The 23782-nt window shown below is 41.6% G+C and overlaps 1 protein-coding gene across 1 annotated transcript in view; it reads left to right on the top strand.

The window, feature by feature from the left end:
* The window catches only part of pip (heparan sulfate 2-O-sulfotransferase pipe), a 29371-nt gene that overhangs the window by 768 nt on the left and 4821 nt on the right, over positions 1–23782 (top strand). Inside the window, exons 2-6 of the mRNA XM_071693469.1 lie at positions 18691–18821; positions 19813–19925; positions 20487–20675; positions 21929–22008; positions 23498–23654. Coding sequence (XP_071549570.1) covers positions 18691–18821; positions 19813–19925; positions 20487–20675; positions 21929–22008; positions 23498–23654 — 670 coding nt within the window. The remainder of the gene's footprint in view (positions 1–18690; positions 18822–19812; positions 19926–20486; positions 20676–21928; positions 22009–23497; positions 23655–23782) is intronic.

The raw sequence follows: 23782 nt of genomic DNA, 5'->3' as shown, positions 1-23782 counted from the left end.
TTTTCTCAAGTTAAGTTATAAGCCTCATTCCAAGGCAAGTTACGTTGCACATCAAGAAATCCAGATTTAGGTTAATCATAGTTTGAACATCATTTGTTCCGTCTTCAGTGTTTCCCCAATTTAAAGATAGCTAGCAATATTCCAGTTGATAACAACAGATACTGAAATACGATGAGATATCAGTTGCTCGGGCTGGATAACAGATAGAGTAAGGCAACCGGTTGCAGGAGACGTAACTATTCAGACGTTCAGTTGAGAGAGAGAGAGAGAGAGAGGTAATTTGACCGGCTGTCGGGAGCGTCGCGGGACGTCACTATGGTCGATTCGACCAGACTCGAGGTCGGCTACACTTGTGTGACGTGACCGGTAACCCATCATAAGGGCATCGCCTGCGTAATGTTCTATTGCAAGCTTGTGCTTACGGCCTCGTAAACTAGTCCATTTTCTATCCCTACCGCTGTGAAACAGTCACACTCTTGATATACTTAGCATAACACCTCAAACCTATCTTATCTCTGTATCTTGTTTCTCAGTCACAAGGGAATTGAAATTTTGCATTTGTATAGTAGCAACATGTGTAGTCTTACTGTTTATTTGCTTAATCATTTGATAGTATATATATTATTATATTATATTTATTATACTTTGTCGCTGTCTCCCGCGTTTGCGAGGTAGCGCAAGGAAACAGACGAAAGAAATGGCCCAACCCCCCCCCATACACATGTATATACATACGCCCACACACGCAAATATACATACCTACACAGCTTTCCATGGTTTACCCCAGACGCTTCACATGCCTTGATTCAATCCACTGACAGCACGTCAACCCCGGTATACCACATCGCTCCAATTCACTCTATTCCTTGCCCTCCTTTCACCCTCCTGCATGTTCAGGCCCCGATCACACAAAATCTTTTTCACTCCATCTTTCCACCTCCAATTTGGTCTCCCTCTTCTCCTTGTTCCCTCCACCTCCGACACATATATCCTCTTGGTCAATCTTTCCTCACTCATCCTCTCCATATGCCCAAACCACTTCAAAACACCCTCTTCTGCTCTCTCAACCACGCTCTTTTTATTTCCACACATCTCTCTTACCCTTACGTTGCTCACTCGATCAAACCACCTCACACCACACATTGTCCTCAAACATCTCATTTCCAGCACATCCATCCTCCTGCGCACAACTCTATCCATAGCCCACGCCTCGCAACCATACAACATTGTTGGAACCACTATTCCTTCAAACATACCCATTTTTGCTTTCCGAGATAATGTTCTCGACTTCCACACATTCTTCAAGGCCCCCAGGATTTTCGCCCCCTCCCCCACCCTATGATCCACCTCCGCTTCCATGGTTCCATCCGCTGCCAGATCCACTCCCAGATATCTAAAACACTTCACTTCCTCCAGTTTTTCTCCATTCAAACTCACCTCCCAATTGACTTGACCCTCAACCCTACTGTACCTAATAACCTTGCTCTTATTCACATTTACTCTTAACTTTCTTCTTCCATGTGAATAAGAGCAAGATTATTAGGTACAGTAGGGTTGAGGGACAAGTCAATTGGGAGGTAAGTTTGATATATATATATATATATATATATATATATATATATATATATATATATATATATATATATGGTAAGCGTAACGAAATTTGTATTAAAACCAACAGTTTTTACGAGTGTAAAAGACTGCAGCTTCGTGCTGCAAATTTCATCTTTTTCGGGATGTAAATGGGCACGTATCCGGTTCGGTAGCATGCGATGTGGTGAATTTCGATGTTGTTATCTTATTACGCGAGGTAATTTGGCTCAGCAGTTGTCGATACCCCCCAGAATGTCGTGCAGAATGCATTTTCACCAATGATGGCCGATTTTTTTTTAGATTTTGTGTTGAAGGCTCTTGTCACGGACGGAAGTCCAAATCTAGGTCATGATTTCACTATAAAGTGGGCTGGTTATCGAGAAGGAGAAGGTAGAGAAGAGACAAAGAATTTAGGAGGAAGTGGAAAACTTTTACCAAGGACCTGGTCATAGTTGGGCAAGCCATGAAGGAGTAAAGAGTTCCAAGGTTTCGAGTTCTAGAGAAACAGTTATCAGAACGGCTTACACTAGAATTGCCACCGGCCACACAGTAATTATATGACGCAGTAGGTTGCCGAGTGTTACGTTGTCTAAATAACGGTAGGGGCACACCAGCATCCAGCACTTGGGAGCAAAAACTAAAGAAGAGGGAAAGAGAACCAGTCGTGGCAAGAATAAATGGGTCATAGCTTGAAAAAGAGAAATTTTGCTATTTAGGGAATACCCTTCACAGCAACGCTATATGAACTGAGGTCGCCTGGCAATTAGCAAAGGTAGTCTCAACCACAGACATTGGAACGAGCAGTGAGTTTGCCTTAAGACAGAGTTCAAGATGGCTGCTGATATGACTTCACTTCCCTATGACTGTGAGGTATGGCCACTCTTCCAACACCACAAATGACAACTAAATGTACACACTCGCTGCTGAGGATCCAACCATCCGCATCATCAAGCGGTAGGACGTAATACCACACACACACACAAGTCCTTTCGAAGTGCAGCATCCAAGGCACTCGCTCAACAGTAGCATGCTCGCGAGACCCAGCTTCTCAGGGTTGTGCCTGTCAAACGCATGGAGTGCGTCTGCATAACATAGAGTATTTTACAGTTACCTAAGCATGGGAACTGGCAACACAGGCCGACATACGCTAGGCTGTTAAGGATATTGAAGACAAGCATGCAAGGTAGACCTTAAGACGTGGGATACCATCGCCCTTGAATGGACCCCAATAGAAATGTGTGTCCTTAATGCAGTGTTTCAGAAGCCCCCAGCTACGTAACCCAGAGGTGGGCCTGAGACTGAAGATACTGAAGGAGAGGCGGGATGAACCTAGAAATGAGTGTCGACATATTACCATTTGACTCGTACCAACGTACTGAATTTATGTCTTGTTAATTGAACCACCTCATAACATTTGATTCTGTTTAATGAAGATGTTATTCTTCATTTAGATGACTTCCACTTCTTTCTTATTTGATTAGCACCAAATGTACCAGACAGCAAGCCCATTACAAAAATCCCTTTCGCTCACAAGTTTTACGACTTACTGGAGCAAACAAAGTCATTAGGGCTGCCAGATGTCACATAAGTGTCCAAGGAATACTGAATATACCTGTACCTTTTGTGCTCATCGTGAGAGAATGTTGATTTTGCCATCCACGTCTGCAGAAAGGGAGACCCCCTTTTGACCAAGTTTTGAAACACCTGAGTTGCTTACTCACCTTACACAGGTACTAGGAAAGGAGGGTTATCCCACTTTTTATGTGAAAATAGCAATACCGTACAGCTAGATAACTAACTCCTGCGATGGTCACTTGTTCTAATTAGTGTTTGATTGGACTGCTGATAACGAGTGCCAATGATGTTGACTGTGAACGTGGGGACAAAATCTGAGGCTAGTGGAACGTTCCGAGTTGAACGAAACGTCTCGAAGCAAGGACACATATCGAAGGTAAGCCTTCCGAAGCGAACAAACTCTCCAGAACGAACAAGCCTTACAAGGCGAACAAACCCCTTGAAGCAAACAAATATTATGGAGAAATGAATAAAGAAAAACTTCCATAACGAAAGAAATCTGGAGGAAAGTAATTCTTCTAAATTAAACAAATCTGAACAAACAAACCTAAAGCGAAAATATCTTCCAACGTGAACAAAATCCCCCCCTCCCCCAAGCAAACGAAGCTTGCAAAACGAATAAACCTACCGAGATTAACAAACCTTCCAGATCCAACAAATGTAAACAAACCACTGAAGCAAACGAACCTTTTACAGCGAACAAACACTCTGAAGTGAACAAATATTGCAAGTGAAAACGAAACTTTCCCTACGAACCAACTTGAGGAAGCGAACGAAACGTTTCAGTGGAACAACCCTTCCGAAGCGAACGTAGCGCATATGGCATTAACTCCGCCTTAATGAGTTACATACCGGCCCCTTAGTATATTTTCCCATCATTTAGTCTTCCCTATATACTAACCATCTGTCGCAGCTCTCATGTTCTGGTTGTACTTAGTATAAACAAGGGTGATTCGCTGCTGATTTTTGACGTGAATGGATCTGTTTTGAATAAGCGGGAAGATAGTTGATTAACCGCTTAACCAAGACGCCATCAGACTCAAGGGTCGCAACGTCGAGCTTAAGGATCGTACCGTCGTTCTCAACTCCGTCCATCGCAAGTTTCGCACCGTCGTGCTCTACTTCGACCGTAGCAAGGATCGTACCGCCGTTCTCAACTCCTTCCGTCGCAAGTTTCGTACCGTCGTGCTCTACTCCGACCGTAGCAAGGATCGTACCGTCGTTCTCCGTCCGTCGCAAAGATCGTGCCGTCATTCTTAACTTCGACTATCGTAAGGATCGTACCGTCGTACTCAGCTCTGACCATCGGAAGGATCGTACCGGTGTTGTTCTCAACTCAGACCGTCGCAAAATCGTACCGGCGTTGTTCTCAACTCCGACCGTCGCAAGAATAGTACTGTCGTTCTAAACTCTCGTATGTCAACATACAACTGTTCTTGGGCTTTACACTAAATGAGAAAATGAAATGTCAGCTTTGTAAGTCATCAGAAGTGAGATCTTCACGGTTGAGTTCTAGATTACTGACAATGTGTGAAGACTGGGCTCTGTGCGCTGTGGTGAGGCGCACGTCTGGCAGGGCTGACCACTTCCTGTTCTGTGTAACAAACTCATGAATTATTTCTCTTCCCATTTCTTCCCTTTCGCCGTAACTTTCTGAACATTATTATTATTATTATTATTATTATTATTATCATAATTATTATTATTATTAATTAGGAGCACAGACTCCACAAAGGTTATATTTAAGGTGGTAATGATGTTTTTGTTACTCCGCTTCTCATCTGCCTTGTTGACATACGTATCTTCTCTTGCAATTTGTCTATGCTTGATGGTCGTGGAGGTCTGAAAGTTGCACGGGTCGTCATCGGGAGAGCTGGTGGAAGACGCAGTTTAATTTCTAATCATGCGATCATCCGTTGAATGGTTTGTGCTGATAATGTTGGAGAATGATAGGACATGAGATCGACCATTTCCTTCCCTGAGCATGTCGGCACGACATAGGAACACGACAGTGTGCATGATGGCCTCAGCCTGAAAGTACTGCTGTTCTTCTGGTATGACTGAGGAAACCCTCCTGTTCATGGCAGAACGCACTGTCAAGCCCCTGCAGTTGAAGCTCTGCTGACCAACATCCCTCATAGCTTTCCCCGTCACGAGCATCTGCTGTCGAACAACTCATCTGGCGAGTGTTTTCGTAAGGCTCAGAGCAAGAGTCAGAAAGTCGATTTTGCTTCGTATTTTACGTTACTTATTAACGTTAAGTGAATTAATGATCTGCCATACATATGTCTAAGAATTATAAAAAGATGACCTTCGAAACGCTGGACTAATGTTCGTCCGCGATGACCCACCTCCTAGAGAGTCAAACGGGGTCACAGGGGTAGGGTAGGGAGAGTGTGGACAGACGGAGAAGTCCCGTATTGTCTATCAGTCCTGTGGATCAGTCTCGTGCGCACAAAGGACATAAACCAACCATACTTCATCTCTGGAGATGTACTTCTTTGTTGCTACGCTACCCACTTGCAGCCTACCCCTCCCACCACAGCCCATATATGAACGTTGGCTTCCACTCCCGTCCGGGTACACATAAACCTGGCGACCATCTCACAGCAAACATACAGGTCCCCCTCATTAATAATACTACCGCACCTTATACGTTTGTTCCCTACAGACGGCTTCTCCGCCCGGGGATCGATGTGAGAACAAGGCTTCCTAGAGAGAAGCACTGATTGACTAGATGCTGAGCCCGTCTATTATCAAAACCATTATCTCAAGTCTACGAGATCACGGTATATATCGTACAATATTTCTCTGCTTCTTGTTATGATTGCTGGTTGTGCGGGGATCCAAGTTGTTCCGAGATGTCAGGAGGCAGTAGGGAGAGTGGATGTGTGATTTCCAAGCTGTCAGGGGGAGAGTAGAGGTGTGAGTGTAGTGTGAGGCGTCGTCATGTCAACGTTGAAGCAGGCAGCCACCGGCAGCGGCTACCTCCCCCACGGGTCTCGCTAACCCACCGCCCGCCCTACATGTGATACACTTTCTGCCAGGTTTTGCTGCTGGTATGATTGCTTGGCTTGGGCAGATAAACTTTCTCCTGCACACTTTCCCTCTACTTATGTGTGTGTGTGTGTGTGTGTGTGTGTGTGTGTGTGTGTAATCTTGACGCTACCTCGCTATCGCGGGAAATGGCGAATAGTATATATATATATATATATATATATATATATATATATATATATATATATATATATATATATATATAGTGTGTGTGTGTGTGTGTGTGTGTGTGTGTGTGTGTGTGTGTTTTACTGGAGTGCTTGAATGTGGTTACGCCATGAGTAAAAAGTCGCGCTAGGTGGGGTTGTATCATCGTCACTAGACTAAAACGAGTACTATCTCGGCGAGGGAATCTTCACACCAAAGGATTCCATTTTTTTAACCTGCTATTGATGGTAGTGCAGCCTTGAGACTGCAGGAGCCCCGTAGAGGGAGGAGGGCCAGTAGACACACACACACACACACACACACACATATATATATATATATATATATATATATATATATATATATATATATATATATATATATATATATATAATAATAATAATAATAATAATAATATCCTCCAACAGCCAGGATTCGAACCCCGGACCTTTTGCCTGGTAGTCGGAAACGCTAACCGCTAGGATATATATATATATATATATATATATATATATATATATATATATATATATATATATATATATATATATATATATCGGTGCATTACACATGACAGGTAGACTGTGTGTGAACGAATGTGGCCCTTGTTGTCTTTTCCTAGCGCTGCCTAGGTGGTGGTTTGTGATGTCGAACTGTATACGATGGGAGACAGTTTACGTGTGTGTGTTTGTCAGGAACAGCTGCTGTTTTATGAACGGCGCTCAGCTCGTACAGCCCGAGCCAAGCAGACCTAGAGAGAGGGGTGGAAGACCCCAGCTTGGGGGGTCGTTAAGAGCCGCCAGTGGATAGGAAGTAAGAGTTCGGACGACTCGACGCTGCTGGAGAAAGCTGTGCCGCTTGGGATCTCCGGGTAAGAATTGACCGGTAAAACAGCTGCGTCCAGACACACTCCGCGGCGAGAAATGTGAGCGGGTCTGAAAAACTTACGATGTCTCGTAGGAGGTGCTGGCGAGGCAGGGGTGACATGGCCACCGCTCTAAGACCTCTTCCTGTTTCATTTCACCTGAATGTCTCGTATGTCACAATGTTAAGCTCAGCAGTGCAGATGAACACATGATTTATTTGTTCACGAAACGTATTTTTGAAATTTGAAGTATTATCCGTCGGTTACGTACGATTTCAGTTATGTGTCTGGGTTAGGAATGAGTGTAGGTGCAAGAGTTAGCGAAAGATGGTGGTGGTGTTCATCACTGGTGTCGAATCGAGTCATCCCTTGGATGAGTGTAGGTGTGAAGGGGTGTGGGGGTGTGGGGTGGATGTCCTTGTGACATAGCATACACGTAACACATGTTACATGCATTGTCATGTCGTGTCACAACAGGTAACACAGTCATACTTCCTGGCACTCAGAATCGTCACGAAACCAGAAGTTGAACTGGAATAGAATGAAAACCAACACAACATACCTTATTTAGAGAGAAAAAAAAGTGCAATGAAATAATGATGACTATTAAGTAGTGTCAACTTGATAAATGATGTGTTATGATGTTGAACGTGAGGCAGGTACATTACATGTAATCGTCACAGCAGCAGATGTTTTGGCTTTTAATAGTATCAACACCTGATACCTACCCACAGTCTGCAATACATGGCACCAGTTGCAACGTATTGCTTCTCTAACTGGTGGGTTGAATTCTCAGTACTGGTGCCTGGAGTGCGTGATGGTAGTGTGTGGAGTGGCCAGTACTGGTGCCTGGAGTGCTTGATGGTAGGGTGTGGAGTGGCCAGTACTGGTGCCTGGAGTGCTTGATGGTAGTGTGTGGAGTGGCCAGTACTGGTGCCTGGAGTGCTTGATGGTAGTGTGTGGAGTGGCCAGTACTGGTGCCTGGAGTGCTTGATGGTAGGGTGTGGAGTGGCCAGTACTGGTGCCTGGAGTGCTTGATGGTAGTGTGTGGAGTGGCCAGTACTGGTGCCTGGAGTGCTTGATGGTAGTGTGTGGAGTGGCCAGTACTGGTGCCTGGAGTGCTTGATGGTAGGGTGTGGAGTGGCCAGTACTGGTGCCTGGAGTGCTTGATGGTAGGGTGTGGAGTGGCCAGTACTGGTGCCTGGAGTGCTTGATGGTAGTGTGTGGAGTGGCCAGTACTGGTGCCTGGAGTGCTTGATGGTAGGGTGTGGAGTGGCCAGTACTGGTGCCTGGAGTGCTTGATGGTAGGGTGTGGAGTGGCCAGTACTGGTGCCTGGAGTGCTTGATGGTAGTGTGTGGAGTGGCCAGTACTGGTGCCTGGAGTGCTTGATGGTAGTGTGTGGAGTGGCCAGTACTGGTGCCTGGAGTGCTTGATGGTAGGGTGTGGAGTGGCCAGTACTGGTGCCTGGAGTGCTTGATGGTAGTGTATGAAGTGGCCAGTACTGGTGCTTGTGGAGTATTGAGAGTTAATGTGTAGAGTGGCCAGTAGTGGTCAGTGGTAAAGTGGTCAGTATTGGTGGGTAGGTTGGCCACTAGTGGTTATGTGGAGTGGTTGGTGGTAAAGTGGTCAGTAGTGTTGTGTAGAGTGTGGTCAGTAGTGGTACGTGGAGTGGTTAGGAGTGGTGTGTGCACTGTGGAGTGCTTTGTACTTATTTATCGTAGGAGGTTCCAGTCACGGACAAAAGTCCACTTTAAGGCTGGGTCATTATTGAAATACAAAGTGCGTGATGAAAGGAAAAGGGAAGAGACAAGGGAAAGTATTTACGAAATTTGGTGGAAGTGAAAAAACGTCTTTTGAAATGTGTCTGGTTGTAGTTATTGGGAAAGACATGAGAAGGTAGAGAGTTCCAAAGCTTTGAGGTGTAGGGAAAGAAACAGTTGTCAAAACGGCCCACCCTTGAATTACCAGCAGCCACACAATAATCATGTGACGCAGCAGCTTGCCGAATTTTGCATGGTGGGGGCACACAAACACCACAAAACGTGGCGTATAGCAAGCGGGCTAAGTTTTGAAGTTAGCCTGGGATAGTATATAAGTCAGACCGCTTTCGACTCAGCTTTGTGGATGTTGCAGTAATATCAAATATGATGAAGTCAAAAGGTGAAAAGACAGAACTGTCAATGGAGAAAGGAAAGTTATGAGACATTTTCGATTGAGAGATGGGCGCCAATTGGGTCTTCGTGGCATTAAACTTAACCAGATTTCAGATTTTGTCCACTCGACTGAGATTTCTTGTACAAGTCTGAGTTTAATGAGCAAGTTGTTTTCAAACGAGATGCAGGTCAAGTGAAAGAAGGATGTGGAGGAATGCAGTGCTGAATCGTTAGCGCGAGAGAGGATTTACTTATTTGTCAAAAAAAAAGAAAATCGCTGATAGAAAGGAAAAAAAAAATGTAGGAGACAGGACAGAACCTTCAGGGATACCGCTGTGGAGAGGCTGATTCCTCAACAGCCAAAGAGATAGATCGGCCGGAAAGGAAGCTAGATATGTGGGAGCAAAGCGAGAGAAGGAGGCCAAAGCTTAGAGATGAGATCCCGATGCCACACCCCGTCAAAAGCTCTGAATACATCAAGGGTAACTACATAGGATTCCCCACAATCTTTCAGGGATGATGACCAGACATTAGTAAGATGGGGAAGAATTGGTGCGTGGAGTGCTCAGTCGTGGTATTTGGAGTGCTTAGTGGTGGTGCGTGAAGTGTCTGGATGATCATTAACTTCACAATGAAAACAACATTCTTTTTTTGGTGACAAAAAAAGCACCAAGCTTTAATTGTGGAGAAAGTAAGTAGAAAAGCAACTGGGTGACATATGGAGAAATGCGAGTAATCTTTTTTAACTTGTGAGTCGTAAATAACGTCAGGCGTGGACTAGAAGCGAGCTATTCATCTAATCTCTTCTGTAATGTTCATGATGTTGCTTTCTGCTACCGTTGTAGGTACGTCACTCCACTTGTTAACAGAACTGCTTGGAAGAAAAACGGTTTTGCCTCAGTCGAAGTAAAATGCTTACCTGTGAGTTTGTATCCATTACAATAGGCTGCCGAAAGACTGTCGAAGCCTCTGATCATTTCCCTTTTCTAACATGAAGAAATTCAAGTCGTTTACACTGCTGTCATAGGCTGTACTTCTGGGAATCATCGTAGTAGCTCGCTGTTATTCTATATATTCTATGTTGAGCTACAAGATAGTGACACATTAATAGTGTCGTATCAGGAATGTGGATGATTTTCTTAGAATTGAATTCGAATGTCCCACCAATGAAGCCTATGCTTTTCACTGAATCTGTGCACTGCTTACATGGCTGTAAGTCATGAGAGATTATTGTACCACCTTCCCCAATTACGGTATGTAAATGAACCAATCGTCATGAAAATTCATGTCATTTAAGAGCAACGTAAATCTGCTGGTAGCACTGCATGGTTTGTATAGATTTAGTTTCCACTGTATTCCGCCATAGAAGACAAGTGTTCCCAGTGTTGTGATGTGGTATAAGTGATAACAAGTGCAACTGGCAGATGTTAGATTGACTAGTGATTTGCATCTGTTGTAGCTTTCCTGTGTAGCGATGTTTGCATCTTTTTCTTATATATATATATATATATATATATATATATATATATATATATATATATATATATATATATATATATATATATATATATATATTGCGTGTGAGAAACTGCAGAAGCTGGTGACTGAGTTTGGTAAAGTGTGTGAAAGAAGAAAGCTGAGAGTAAATGTGAATAAGAGCAAGGTTATTAGGTACAATCGGGTTGAGGGACAAGTTAATTGGGAGGTAAGTTTGAATGGAGAAACACCGGAGGAAGTGAAGTGTTATAGATATCTGGGAGTGGATTTGGCAGCGGATGGAACCATGGAAGTGGAAGTGAATCATAGAGTGGGGGAGGGGGTGAAAATTCTGGGAGCGTTGAAAAACATGTATTCCCTACGTGTCGAAGAAGGCGACTAAAAGGGAAGGGAACGGGGGGCTGGAAATCCTCCCCTCTCGTTATTTTTTAATTTTCCAAAAGAAGGAACAGAGAAGGGGGCCAGGTGAGGATATTCCCTCAAAGGCCTAGTCCTCTGTTCTTAACACTACCTCGCTAACGCGGGAAATGGCGAATAGTTTGAAAGAAAAAAAGATATATATATATATATATATATATATATATATATATATATATATATATATATATATATATATATATATATATATATTTTCTTTCTTTCTTATATATATATATATATATATATATATATATATATATATATATATATATATATATATATTTCTTTTTTCTTTCAAACTTCGCCATTTCCCGCATTAGCGAGGTAGCGTTAAGAGCAGAGGACTGGGCCTTTGAGGGAATACCCTCACCTGGCCCAATTCTCTATTCCTTCTTTTGGGAAATTAAAAAAAAAAAAAAAACGAGAGGGGAGGATTTCCAGCCCCCCGCTCCCTCCCCTTTCAGTCGCCTTTTACGACACGCAGGGAATACGTGGGAAGTATTCTTTGTCCCCTATCCCCAGGGAAAGTATATATATATCTATATCTATATCTATATATATATATATATATATATATATATATATATATATATATATATATATATATATCACCATCTCTCTCACAGTACTTAATTCTTTTTATAGTAATCTTTGATGAGGGGTTTTTCAGCAAATGCTTCCCTAAAGTGTAACTGACATTACACTTTACTTTTATTGTACATGATTACTTCATAGAAAAGAATCAGCCTTATTTATGAGTTCTTAAGTGTAAGTGTTAACGAGTATGTGAGCGAATGGACGTCAAAATGTGTGATGATTGTGTATGATATTAATGGTTAAAAAGTCACGCCTCGTACATTAGTTTGACTTCATTTAAACTCCATTTTCTGTGGATCTGAATTTCACGCAACCTTCCAGTATATATATGTATACACGTTTTTCGGGCATCCCCCTGACTATATCCTGTAACTTCTGATAAAATTGCAATATTCTGTTTTATTTACTTGAGTTTTTCCCTCAGTACAAAACCTTGCTGTTGTAAAACATGTATGGAAATACCCAACAATCGAGGGGATATCGAACACTGTCACTACATCATTAATCTAGTGTCAAGTGTACTCGATAAGTTCAGTATATATTATTCTGTAGTGGTTGTGTGATGCGACTGTACGTATGAACTCAGGCCATGTATATACCAACCCTGACAAACCAAAACTTGAACTCTTCCTCCTCCCCCCTGAGCACGACGTCGCGTTCAAAGCGTTGAATTTAGGTCGCGAATTTCGCGTTGTCATCGCGTACTTCCACACACACACAGACACAAGCAAGTCTCACTATACAGAAGTCGCTCAGTTCTTACTGTTGGTTGTACTGTTGCTGGGTACTGGGGGTAGGAGGTGACGTGACGACACTTATGGTGGTAGAAGGTGACGTGACGACACTTATGGTGGTAGGAGGTGACGTGACATGACACTCATGGTGGTAGGAGGTGACGTGACGTGACACTTGTGGTGGTAGGAGGTGACGTGACGTGACACTTGTGGTGGTAGGAGGTGACGTGACGTGACACTTGTGGTGGTAGGAGGTGACGTGACGTGACACTTGTGGTGGTAGGAGGTGACGTGACGTGACACTTGTGGTGGTAGGAGGTGACGTGACGTGACACTTGTGGTGGTAGGAGGTGACGTGACGTGACACTTGTGGAGGTAGGAGGTGACGTGACGTGACACTTGTGGTGGTAGGAGGTGACGTGACGTGACACTTGTAGAGGTAGGAGGTGACGTGACGTGACACTTGTGGTGGTAGGAGGTGACGTTGTAGACATCTTGCAGTATTTAGATATTTAGTCATTTTCTAATCTTGAGCTGAAAAAAAAAAAAATAGGGGATCCCTTAAGTTTTGCACCTCCTGAATGGACATGATCCTTGTTGTAGCTAAATATATTCTTGTATGGTGTTTACGTGTTTACTAGAGAGAGAGAGAGAGAGAGAGAGAGAGAGAGAGAGAGAGAGAGAGAGAGAATCTAACTACAATTTTCCTACGACCAGATTTTGCCTTGCGCTCACCGTATGTTATCGCTTGTCGAGCTAAGACTTACTTTCAGCAGCCATGTGCCTCTTGATCAGGGAAGGATGGACATATGCTGTTTTCTTTCATTAAATGTCTCTAGATATCCCTTAGATGTTGCTTAATTTTTCGCCGGAATCTCACATATACTGATAATATTGTCGTAATGTTCACAGGTATTTCTGCCTTGATTGTATATTCGTAACAGTGTATCTTCGTGCCCTCATTCTGCCTCCAAGCGGAGTCCTTGCTCGAGTTTTCACACAGCACGAGTGAAAAGTCGGCATTGGCGAGGCTGCGTCACCGTCACTTGATGAGAGAGTTTGACGAGTCAAAGAACTTTCCGCTTCACAGGAACCCGTGGAAAATGGGCCGTGGGATATGTATTTTCTTTTTCTTTCTCCCTTGCTTGATCGCCGTTTCTTGTGTTGGCGAGGTAACGCCTCGAATAGACGAACAAAGGTTGCATGCAATCACATCCATTATATAGCTGTCATGTGTAATGAACACCAGTATATATATATATATATATATATATATATATATATATATATATATATATATATATATATATACATCAAGTAGTCTTGTAACATTATCATTTTAGTCATACTTTAGAAGAAAATTAAAAGCATTTATTGATGACAAGTGGCGTCATCAAATCAAAATTGAATACTGTTTTTTTTAATTTTTATGTTCGATTGTGTATATGTTGTTGGGATGCGATCTTGTTTTTGTGTGTGGGTGGATATGTCAGTCCCTGGCTTTACGTGCGTTTGTGGATCATCCATATATTCCCCAGAATTTATTCAAAAGTGGCGGAAAGAACACTGGAAGTTAGATTCAGGGAGCTTGAGAATGCATGGTATTTAAATCATTGTATTTAGAAAATGGAACTGTTGAACGACACGGGGGTGGGTGTATATATGGGTCAGCGGCACATGACTGCCTGGTTTCTTGAGGAAGTGATCGGCTACACTGTGTCGAACAAACATGGTTGACCCCCAGTGTGCTAGGCTGTTCCTCTTATGGGGGCCAGTTTTATGCTGTGATCATTCTGTTTCGTTGACTCCACTTTATGGTGGAAGATTTGTTCCGGGATGATAGCCTATTCGCCACTACCTTGTCACGTAAATTTTGCTAGATTCATGCTGCAAAAAGGTATGTGTTGTTAGTCTGCTGCTGTCGCCAGCTGGAATTCCAGATTTTATCTATCTATCTATCTATCTATCTATCTATCTATCTATCTATATATATATATATATATATATATATATATATATATATATATATATATATATATATATATATATATATTATCCCTGGGGATAGGGGATTAAGAATACTTCCCACGTATTTCCTGCGTGTCGTAGAAGGCGACTAAAAGGGGAGGGAGCGGGGGGCTGGAAATCCTCCCCTCTCGTTTTTTTCAATTTTCCAAAAGAGGGAACAGAGGGGGGGCCAGGTGAGGATATTCCTCAAAGGCCCAGTCCTCTGTTCTTAACGCTACCTCGCTAACGCGGGAAATGGCGAATAGTTTAAAAGAAAAAAGAATATATATATATATATATATATATATATATATATATATATATATATATATATATATATATATATAAAACCATGACCTACATTCATGAGGATGACGCTCAGTAAAGGCGGGTTGTGTAAGTCAGACTAGGCCGGCGCTCTCCCGTGCAGACGTCTCCCTCCGCCTTGTCAGCTGAGCGTAACCGTTAGACCGTGTTAAGAGCTGACACAGCCTTAACGGGGAGGAGTAGATCACTTCCCACCCGCAAGCATAGGGAAATAGCAAAAGACTCACTATCTGGCGAAGAGGTTTTTAAAAAAACCTGTGAGTAGAATTAGATACGAGTCTGAAGAGTACGCGTAGATTTAGCCGGAGTCGAAATACACAGCAGGAGCTTCGAGTCGAGGCGGGAGCTTCGATCAAGACGAACGCTGGGTACACCAGGGAGCGAATGGCGGAAAGCTTAGTATTTAGGGACAGATAGTTGAGCAAGAAGATGAAGACGAATTTCACCGGAGGCTGAGAGGGGAATCCGTTAGACAAGAAAACTGAGGAGCAAAGCGGGTTGACCAATGAATACATACGAGTTCATTCGACGTTAAACATTGTAGCACTTGCCTCTCGCTTGTGTTACCATGAAAGATTCCGTGCGTGTGCATTGTGAGCATGTGTGTAGACTGAGTTATGAGTGTGCCTATGTGCCTAGATGTGTGTGTGTGTGTGTGTGTGTGTATGTGTTTATGTAATTGTGTGTGTGCGAGTTTTATGTTTGCCTGAGTAGGTGACTATGTTTGTCTCAAGCGCATACCGTGACGGCAAAAAGTGCAAGTTCAGAGAACACAAAAATATGATAAGAATACATTTTTGATAAAGATATATTGACTAAAGTAATTAGTAAATATGAACGGACTTAAGACAAAAAAAAGGCGGATGACATTACCGTAAGCTGATGATGATGATACAGGCCGTGAAATGAAGACGGGGTGGTTGACCTAATTACCAAACGTCTCTCTCTAAACTTAAAACCTCTGCCTTAATCTTTTCTCACTTCTTAGCGAAAGAATAAAACTCCAGTTATTCATGGGATGCTTATACATTGAACGCAAACTAAAGAGAACTTCAGAACGTCCGATGATTTGAAGTTTACTGACCCCGTTAAGAGCGAGTTTGAACTACTCACTTGTGGCGGAAGTAACATGAGAAGGGGGGGGGGGGAGGTTGGTTACGTGTTCCACGACACCGCCACATTCCAGTACAGATATTTGCCCACACTCAGCAAGAATATTGGCGAAAGTGTACATCGGTGGATGATTATTCAGGTTTGTGAGAAGGGCCTGAACGTCCGTCGGTAGGGGGCGCCTGAGAGCCTCTGGCAACCGGAGTGTAACGGTACCCTCCCCAGCTTAGCACATGACAACCGCTACACCCGCTTCTTGGGCCCATAATAGGGAGGGAGCACGTACACAAGCGTTACTTCCAGAGAAACGGGTGTACGCACACGATACACAACCAGTGAAATCGCATGAGAACCATAACGTAAATTATATACTTGCAAATATTAAAAATCACTGTCAGATATATGGGCTTATAGATGACCAGAAAAATGTCTTGCAAATGTTTAAAAATGTCAACTATATGGGCTTATAGATATCTATGACCAGGAAAATGTCTATGCAGATACGTCATAGAGTATGCAGGACCTTGCTCTTGTTGCGATTGCAAGGCCTCAGCCCAGTACGTTGCTCTTGTCTTCAGATGACCAGGTCAGTCATCCCACGACGAGGCATGGAGACTCGCTGACCCGGAGAGAGGAACCAGAGAACAAAAAATATACCTGAGGTTAAGGGGTCAGCCTACACGGGATACTGCGGTCGGCAGTAGACTCCACGGGCGTGGCAACCAGCTTCCACAGCGCCAAAATATTCTGGAGAACTGAAAAGGTCTACAGTACATTGAACGCTGAGTGTTGCCCATCAGGGATAACTGGCAACGGGATGGGCTAGCATTCCAAATATCCCAAGAAAGGCACGTGGACAGTGTATCTGAGGTGGTGCCTCTCATGCAGAAGGAAGATCATTCTTGACTGCTTCTTCAATAGGTAAATGTTTGCTAGGGTAAGCAAACCAAAGAACATTTCCAACAATACGCACGCAAACACCACGGCGTATGTTCGTTTCATGTTTGGAATGGTCGCTTGGTTTTGGAATTATAAGAATCTACTGAGTTGAAGCAAAAAAAAAAAAAAAATGTACTAGACAGAGGTGTATGAATATATTCTCAGTTATGCGCCTCTCTCTCTCTCTCTCTCTCTCTCTCTCTCTCTCTCTCTCTCTCTCTCTCTCTCTCTTTGTGAAGCCGTGCCTATTAGTTTTGTCGTAATATATATATATATATATATATATATATATATATATATATATATTTCATACTATTTGCCATTTCCCGCTATAGCGAGGTAGCTCTAAGAATAGAGGACTGGGCCTTTGAGGGAATATCCTCACCTGGCCCCCTTCTCTGTTCCTTCTTTTGGAAAAAAAAAAATATATATATATATATATATATATATATATATATATATATATATATATATATGTATATATATATATATATATATATATATATATATATATATATATATATATATATATATATATATATATATATATATATATATATGCCTCATGGTTCAACTGTGGCGAGATTGTGCCTAATAGTTTTGCAAAGTGACGCAAGCTAGCTCTCACGTGGAAACGTAAACCTCCATGAGGTTTCTGTATTAAAGGAATGGGTGGGAAGGGAGGAGATGGGATGAGAATGGCAGTGGAGGTAGTGGGTTGAATGTAGGGAGGGAGATGGTGGGGGAGCGGTTTGTATGAGGAGGGAGGTAGGTGAGGCATATGTTTAGAGGGATATGTTGGAGGTATACTTAGGGAGGGAGAGGTTGAGGTATGGGTTATAGAAATAGTGAGGTGCATATAGGGAGGTATAAATGACTGGGGTGTAGATGGGGAGGGAGATGGTGGAGTGAAGATGGCCTAAGCCATGTGTGCATTTATTGACCAATCCCAAGGGGAGAATAAACACATGGGTTGGGTGTTGGCCATCTGCCGCGCCCAGGATTCGAAGCCATGTGGATCTGACCCCGGCCGGGCCCGTGGATATTCATGGTCAGTAACGTTAGTTCATCGTAGTACTGCACTACGGTGGCCCGTGTGTGTGTGTGTGTGTGTGTGTGTGTTGTCGGACTTCACCTGTAAGTTGATTAGACGGCTAACAAGAAGTTACCTTCGGCAAGAATTAATAACACTGTATGTGCATTGAGTACAGTCCCCATGGAACCCCGCTGTGAGGTAGTCCGTCCCTTCCCTGCTTCTGCGCGTTAAGCACAGCCACGCAGGTGGGAGTCTCATAATAGGGGCCTAAAGTTGTATGATATATATATATATATATATATATATATATATATATATATATATATATATATATATATATATATATATGAATTTGTAGGCCACAAGGGAAAATCAAAGCAGGAAAATTTGCTAAAAGCGCTTTCGTGTATTTCAACACATCTTCGGAAGCAAATAGTAATAAATCATAGATGGAGGAGAATATACACACTCCAGTAGATGTTAACAGGATCATCTGGGCATTGTATAACTAACATTATAACTCTGCAAGTCATAATGACTGTAGAGAGACTACAAATTTTGGTTATACACGAGAAAAGACGTCCGTTTCAGGCATTTTTTTTTTTTTTAACTTCAGTAAATTGTTTCGGCAGAGTAAGCGAACTGTTGGCGGTGGTGAGTGTGATGTCGACATGCATGTTGTTCATCCACAGCAACCACCTGCAGTCCCAACTGGACCTGTATACCAGCCACATCGACCAACCCACAGCCCTGCACCCTCAAGGTAATTCACTCTTCAAGATAGCCAGGGTAATCTTCCACACCTGTATTTATGCGGACTATCTTACCAGCGCCGCACTATCAGACAACCTTAGTAATGACTAGGATTTTACATTACGTATATCGTAGACATTACAGACACACGCCCATTCTCTCCCCCTTTTGCTAAAAGTTTTCTATTAGACTAGTTTCTTGCCTTCCATCGACATGATCACTTCAAAAATGTCGTTTACCAAATAGCGTCCTAGCTACGTTTCTTCGATGTATACCAACTGATTATTATATTTCTTTCTTGTATCTTCCTCTGATGGTGTGATCATTCTACAAAAGTGCACTTGGGAACTTATCGTGTTTAAATTCCCTGTGGTAAGAAAGCATTACAGTCCCTCCTAGGAACTTACACCTAAGGAGTCTATCATCTCCCTACTGCAGTTCGTAGAACAGCCTATGAGAAAGGGCTGTTGAACTGTTGGTAGGTTCTGCCAAATAGAGATTACACTCCAAGTGAAAAGTGGCTTTGTTGAGGCTATCATCAGGTGTTCGTCGTTTGACGATACAGGTCTCGTCAAAGAATGCACTTCAAAGGACTCCATCCTGTCCCTCGATTATTTTTGTTCAGTTTAGGTTTATGAATGAGATGAAAGAAAATAATACTCAGATTTAGACAGTTGGTCATAGTGTTCTCTAATCTCAATTAGTTCCTGCCTTCTCCTTATGAGTATTTTGGTTGTGAATTTGGCACTCTTCATATCCAGCAATGCGTATGAACCTCATTATTTATACCTTATGATATCAGATCATGGGAAGACTTGCCCTTTTCTTGGCTACGTTTGGTTGGTTAAGGTTAATCAAGGATAATCAAATCTAATCTAACTTTTGTGTTTGTGTGTTGGGGAAGGGGGGTCTTTATGTGATCCAAAATTCTGCTCTTAATCAAAAGATGTATTTTGAAACCACAATTTTTCATGATGATGCCAGCCTTTTCATCAATGTAGGATACCGAGATGCTGCTATGGACAGTGACTCAGGGAGTGACAATGGTAACACTGAAGACTCATCGCACCAGAACTCAAGATACGGTGGATATAATTTGGAAGAATTCCGGAATGTAAGTATTTCCTGAAATTTTTATATTTATGTCGAGACGGAGTTTTATGTGTATTTTGAATGATGGAAGGAAAGGTAGGCTATCATCTAAGGTATGCCCGTAAGGGTGTCTGAGATGGTAATATTAACTCATTTTCATTTTCTTTTATAATAGAGAATGAAGGAAATGAAGGAAAAACTTCAGCAGTTATTGGCTGTTATCATTCCCTAGAAGATGAAGAACGTTGACCATCTTTTACGATGGTCATGTACCCTATTTTTGATTGTACTTGATTAACTTAGTATTACATTTCCTGTCCCTTGAATTCTTTTCCTCCGCTCTCTAATATCACTATACATCAAATACATCTTACCTTATATGTGGTTACAACCATGTTTAAAGAAAAGTTTCATCAGTTATGGTAATTAATGCATTCCTTTTTTATTTGTAATATATATAAACAAGTGAACTTGAAGGGAATTCCGGTAACTAACCTGACTGACAAAGGACTTGCTTGTTAGAATTATTAAGTAATTTCTCGACATGCGTTCCTTAGTTTATTTATCAACTGCTCCTTCACAGATCGACCCTATGACTCTGAACAACAGTGTGAACCATCAAAAGATGACACTGGTGTTTAACCGTGTACCCAAGGTTGGCAGCCAGAGTACTATGGAGCTGCTCCGGGTTCTGAGCTACAAAAATGGCTTTACCTTTCATAAGGACCGCCCTCAGAAGGTTGAAAATATCAAGCTCACCGAGAGAGAGCAGGTACTTTACACACATCAGTTCATTAAGGATAGATTACTTTTTTGATTTGTGTATATTTTTCTCATAACAAAAGAATGAAATTAGTGGTGTATAGAGATGCTTTAAACACACTTATTTATCATGGAAAGGTTGATTTAGAAAATAGATTAGGAGTATTTTTCAAATCTTTGACATTGTAAGTTAAAGAAAATATAGGTCTTCCCATCTCCGGTTTTCTTTATCTATGGTCCCACTCAATGGACTTGGCCCTTTTTTTTTTTTTTTTAGCACTACAGAAGCCACATAGAAAGGGATTCTTGTTAAGGAAGGTAAAAGTTAAATGAAGATACTCAGGGCAATCACGATGCATAGCAACCCCACACAATCCCACCTGCATAGTGAAACTGAATTCTGTCCCTCTCTCTCTCTCAACCAAACCATATCACAGCTGTGTGCTAAACTCCACACAGAAATGAAAAGCTCACACACAACTCTCGCTTCAGCATACTCACAGACTCCAGGCAGACACCACATTGACAGAACCTGTTCACACTGTAATGAACTGACAAACGCTAAACAAACCACCTTCCTCAACCTAGTAGTGAACTTTGTTCTACCGGACATTCACCCATCTTGTCAATAGGATCTTTCAAACATTATATATTTCGTTTCAACATCTCCCAAATCCTCATACCCAAGATGCCACTCTTTACTGAACTGAACCCCTACTTTTTGCACTCATACATGAAATTTTCTGTGTACATTTTAGGAAATTGTCTTTCCAAGACTATCAGTCTCCCTTGCTGCTTCTTGCACCATAATGATTGTCCCTTTTTTTGTTTTCCTTGGAATTATTTTTTGGATTATTGCAATTTTTTAGAGGATTGTATATCATCACCACTACTAGTCTTTCTCATGATTGCTTTTCTTGTTAGCACAATTTGAATTGGGAAATTGTTGCTGTTTCCTTAAACAATGTTATCCCGTATTAAGAGGGCCAGTTCCTCTTCCTCTTTCTGTTCCCTGTTTTTCTTGCTATCATGTATCCCTTCAGACATAATATGTCATATTTTACTTTAATAATTTTCTTCTCTACTGCTCCAACAGCATCGTATTATTTTTCCTCGATGTGGTCCTTGAATTTTAGTTCTTTCCATTTAATAATCCTAGTGGCGTGTATGGTAGTTCTTGTAAAATACCTCTTAGTTCTAGCAAGGTGTGAGTGAGAGGGTCCTGGTGAGGCATTGTACTGATATGAATATTGGTATTACCAGAGGCGACTTGTGCAGCTAGTGGATGTGTTCCGGCCCCCATCTGTTTACGTCAAACATGTCTGCTACATAAACTTTACCACGTCAGTATCATGTTGTTCAGATGTATACTTTGTAAGTAGCTTCTTCCTCATAACACATGAGCATTTTCAATCTTTTATTCCAAGAATAAGTGTTGATTATTATTTTGCATGCATTAAGTTGCTTGTACTTTAACCCTTAATCACAGAACAGATTTCCGTACTCATATGTAAGTGATCATTCATCCATCACATTCATTACTTGAAAAATTAATGTCTTGCTTCACAGTCGTACAATGTCTTAGATTCTGAGAGGTTGAAGGTGTCACTTTCACATGAGATTTTGGTACATTCTTGATGTACTTCAGATTTTGCAATTTGGCTTTTTTTTTATTGTGTTCTGTAAAAATGCTGCTATAGTTCTTGATTCTTTATATAAGAGACAGGATAGATTTTTGCAATTTCATGACTATCCACTGATGATTTGATAACCTGACAATTGTTGACAGATATGCCTTATGTTGATTGAGTTTTATGTCAAGTCACTGTGTCATATACACAGTTTATTGTACAAGTCCATCTGGTAAAAACAAAACAAAGAAAGATTTTGGGTTTTAAATGTGCTATCAAAGAATACTTCATAATGGTTCCCCAGTTGTATATATCTTCCTAAATACTTACCTTAACAGTTGTGGATTCTGATAAGTGATTAGATGGAAGTTCACACAGTTTCAAAATGGTTTTCTGAATAATTTTTTGGCAAAATGGTAAGAGCAATAGATAGTAGTAGGTAGGAGCATTAGGTGAAAGTAATACATTGCAACACATTTGGTAAAAGTAGTTGGTAGAAAGATGAGATAAGAACATCTGAAAACACTGCACTAGAGTTGTCCTAAGCCAGTGGCCTGTTAAGGGTAAGGCACTAAAGGCTAAGAAGCGGCAGTTATGTAGGCTCCTTTGCTATGGCCACCCCCTTGAGGGAGTTCCCAAAGGGAAAAGGCATCAGAGATGTAGATAAATAGAAGAAAACAGTTGTCATTAGTCCTATTCTCTTTGTGAAATGTGACCATTTCTCAGTTATTGTTATTTACATCAAACCTTTTGAATCCATAAATCCATGAAGCTTGCATGTTGGAAACATTGGCATTCAGTTGACAAATTCCAACTTAATGCACGGAAAAAATAAACTTCACCTTTTTAAAAACTTTACTGTCATATTTCTCCCTGTTGAGATACAAATCATCAAAATGATGGTAAATATTGTCATATATTCTACCAGCTGTTATTGTACTAGACAGAATTTTTCATGTGTTGTATGCAGTAATAAGTATTGGTGTTACACCACAAAAATTACAGTATGCATAAAATCTATCTATATATTCATCTTTATCTTTGACGCCTGACGCCTGTTCCAACTGGAGCTCCCTCAAGATTTGATGAGTGACAACTAGTTTCATAAACATGTCATAGAATTGAACCAACCCAAGAACAGATTTATTGGAGATTAAATCCATTCTTTCTGAAAGATCACTATTTGAAGGTAATTTCCTAGATTCAACCGGACACAGCCATTGTATGTGAATATGGTACGCGACCCAGTGGAACGAGTTATATCCTGGTACTACTACGTGAGGGCACCTTGGTACTTTGTGGAACGCAAACAAGCATTCCCGGAACTGCCTCTTCCTTCTTCTGTATGGCTTCGAAAGGTAATAATTTTTTTTGGAAATACTATGTGTAAAGCAAAGAGATGATTTTCCAAAAGCTAATTGGGTGTCCCATCCAACTAGTATGAATATTTTCAGCCGTTGTAGATCATTTTAAAGTTCATTGTCTT

Source organism: Panulirus ornatus, chromosome 55 (assembly GCF_036320965.1).
Source record: "Panulirus ornatus isolate Po-2019 chromosome 55, ASM3632096v1, whole genome shotgun sequence".
Classification (NCBI taxonomy): domain Eukaryota; kingdom Metazoa; phylum Arthropoda; class Malacostraca; order Decapoda; family Palinuridae; genus Panulirus; species Panulirus ornatus.
The sequence above is the reverse complement of the archived record's forward strand: the minus strand, read 5'-3'. Positions and strand labels throughout refer to the sequence as shown.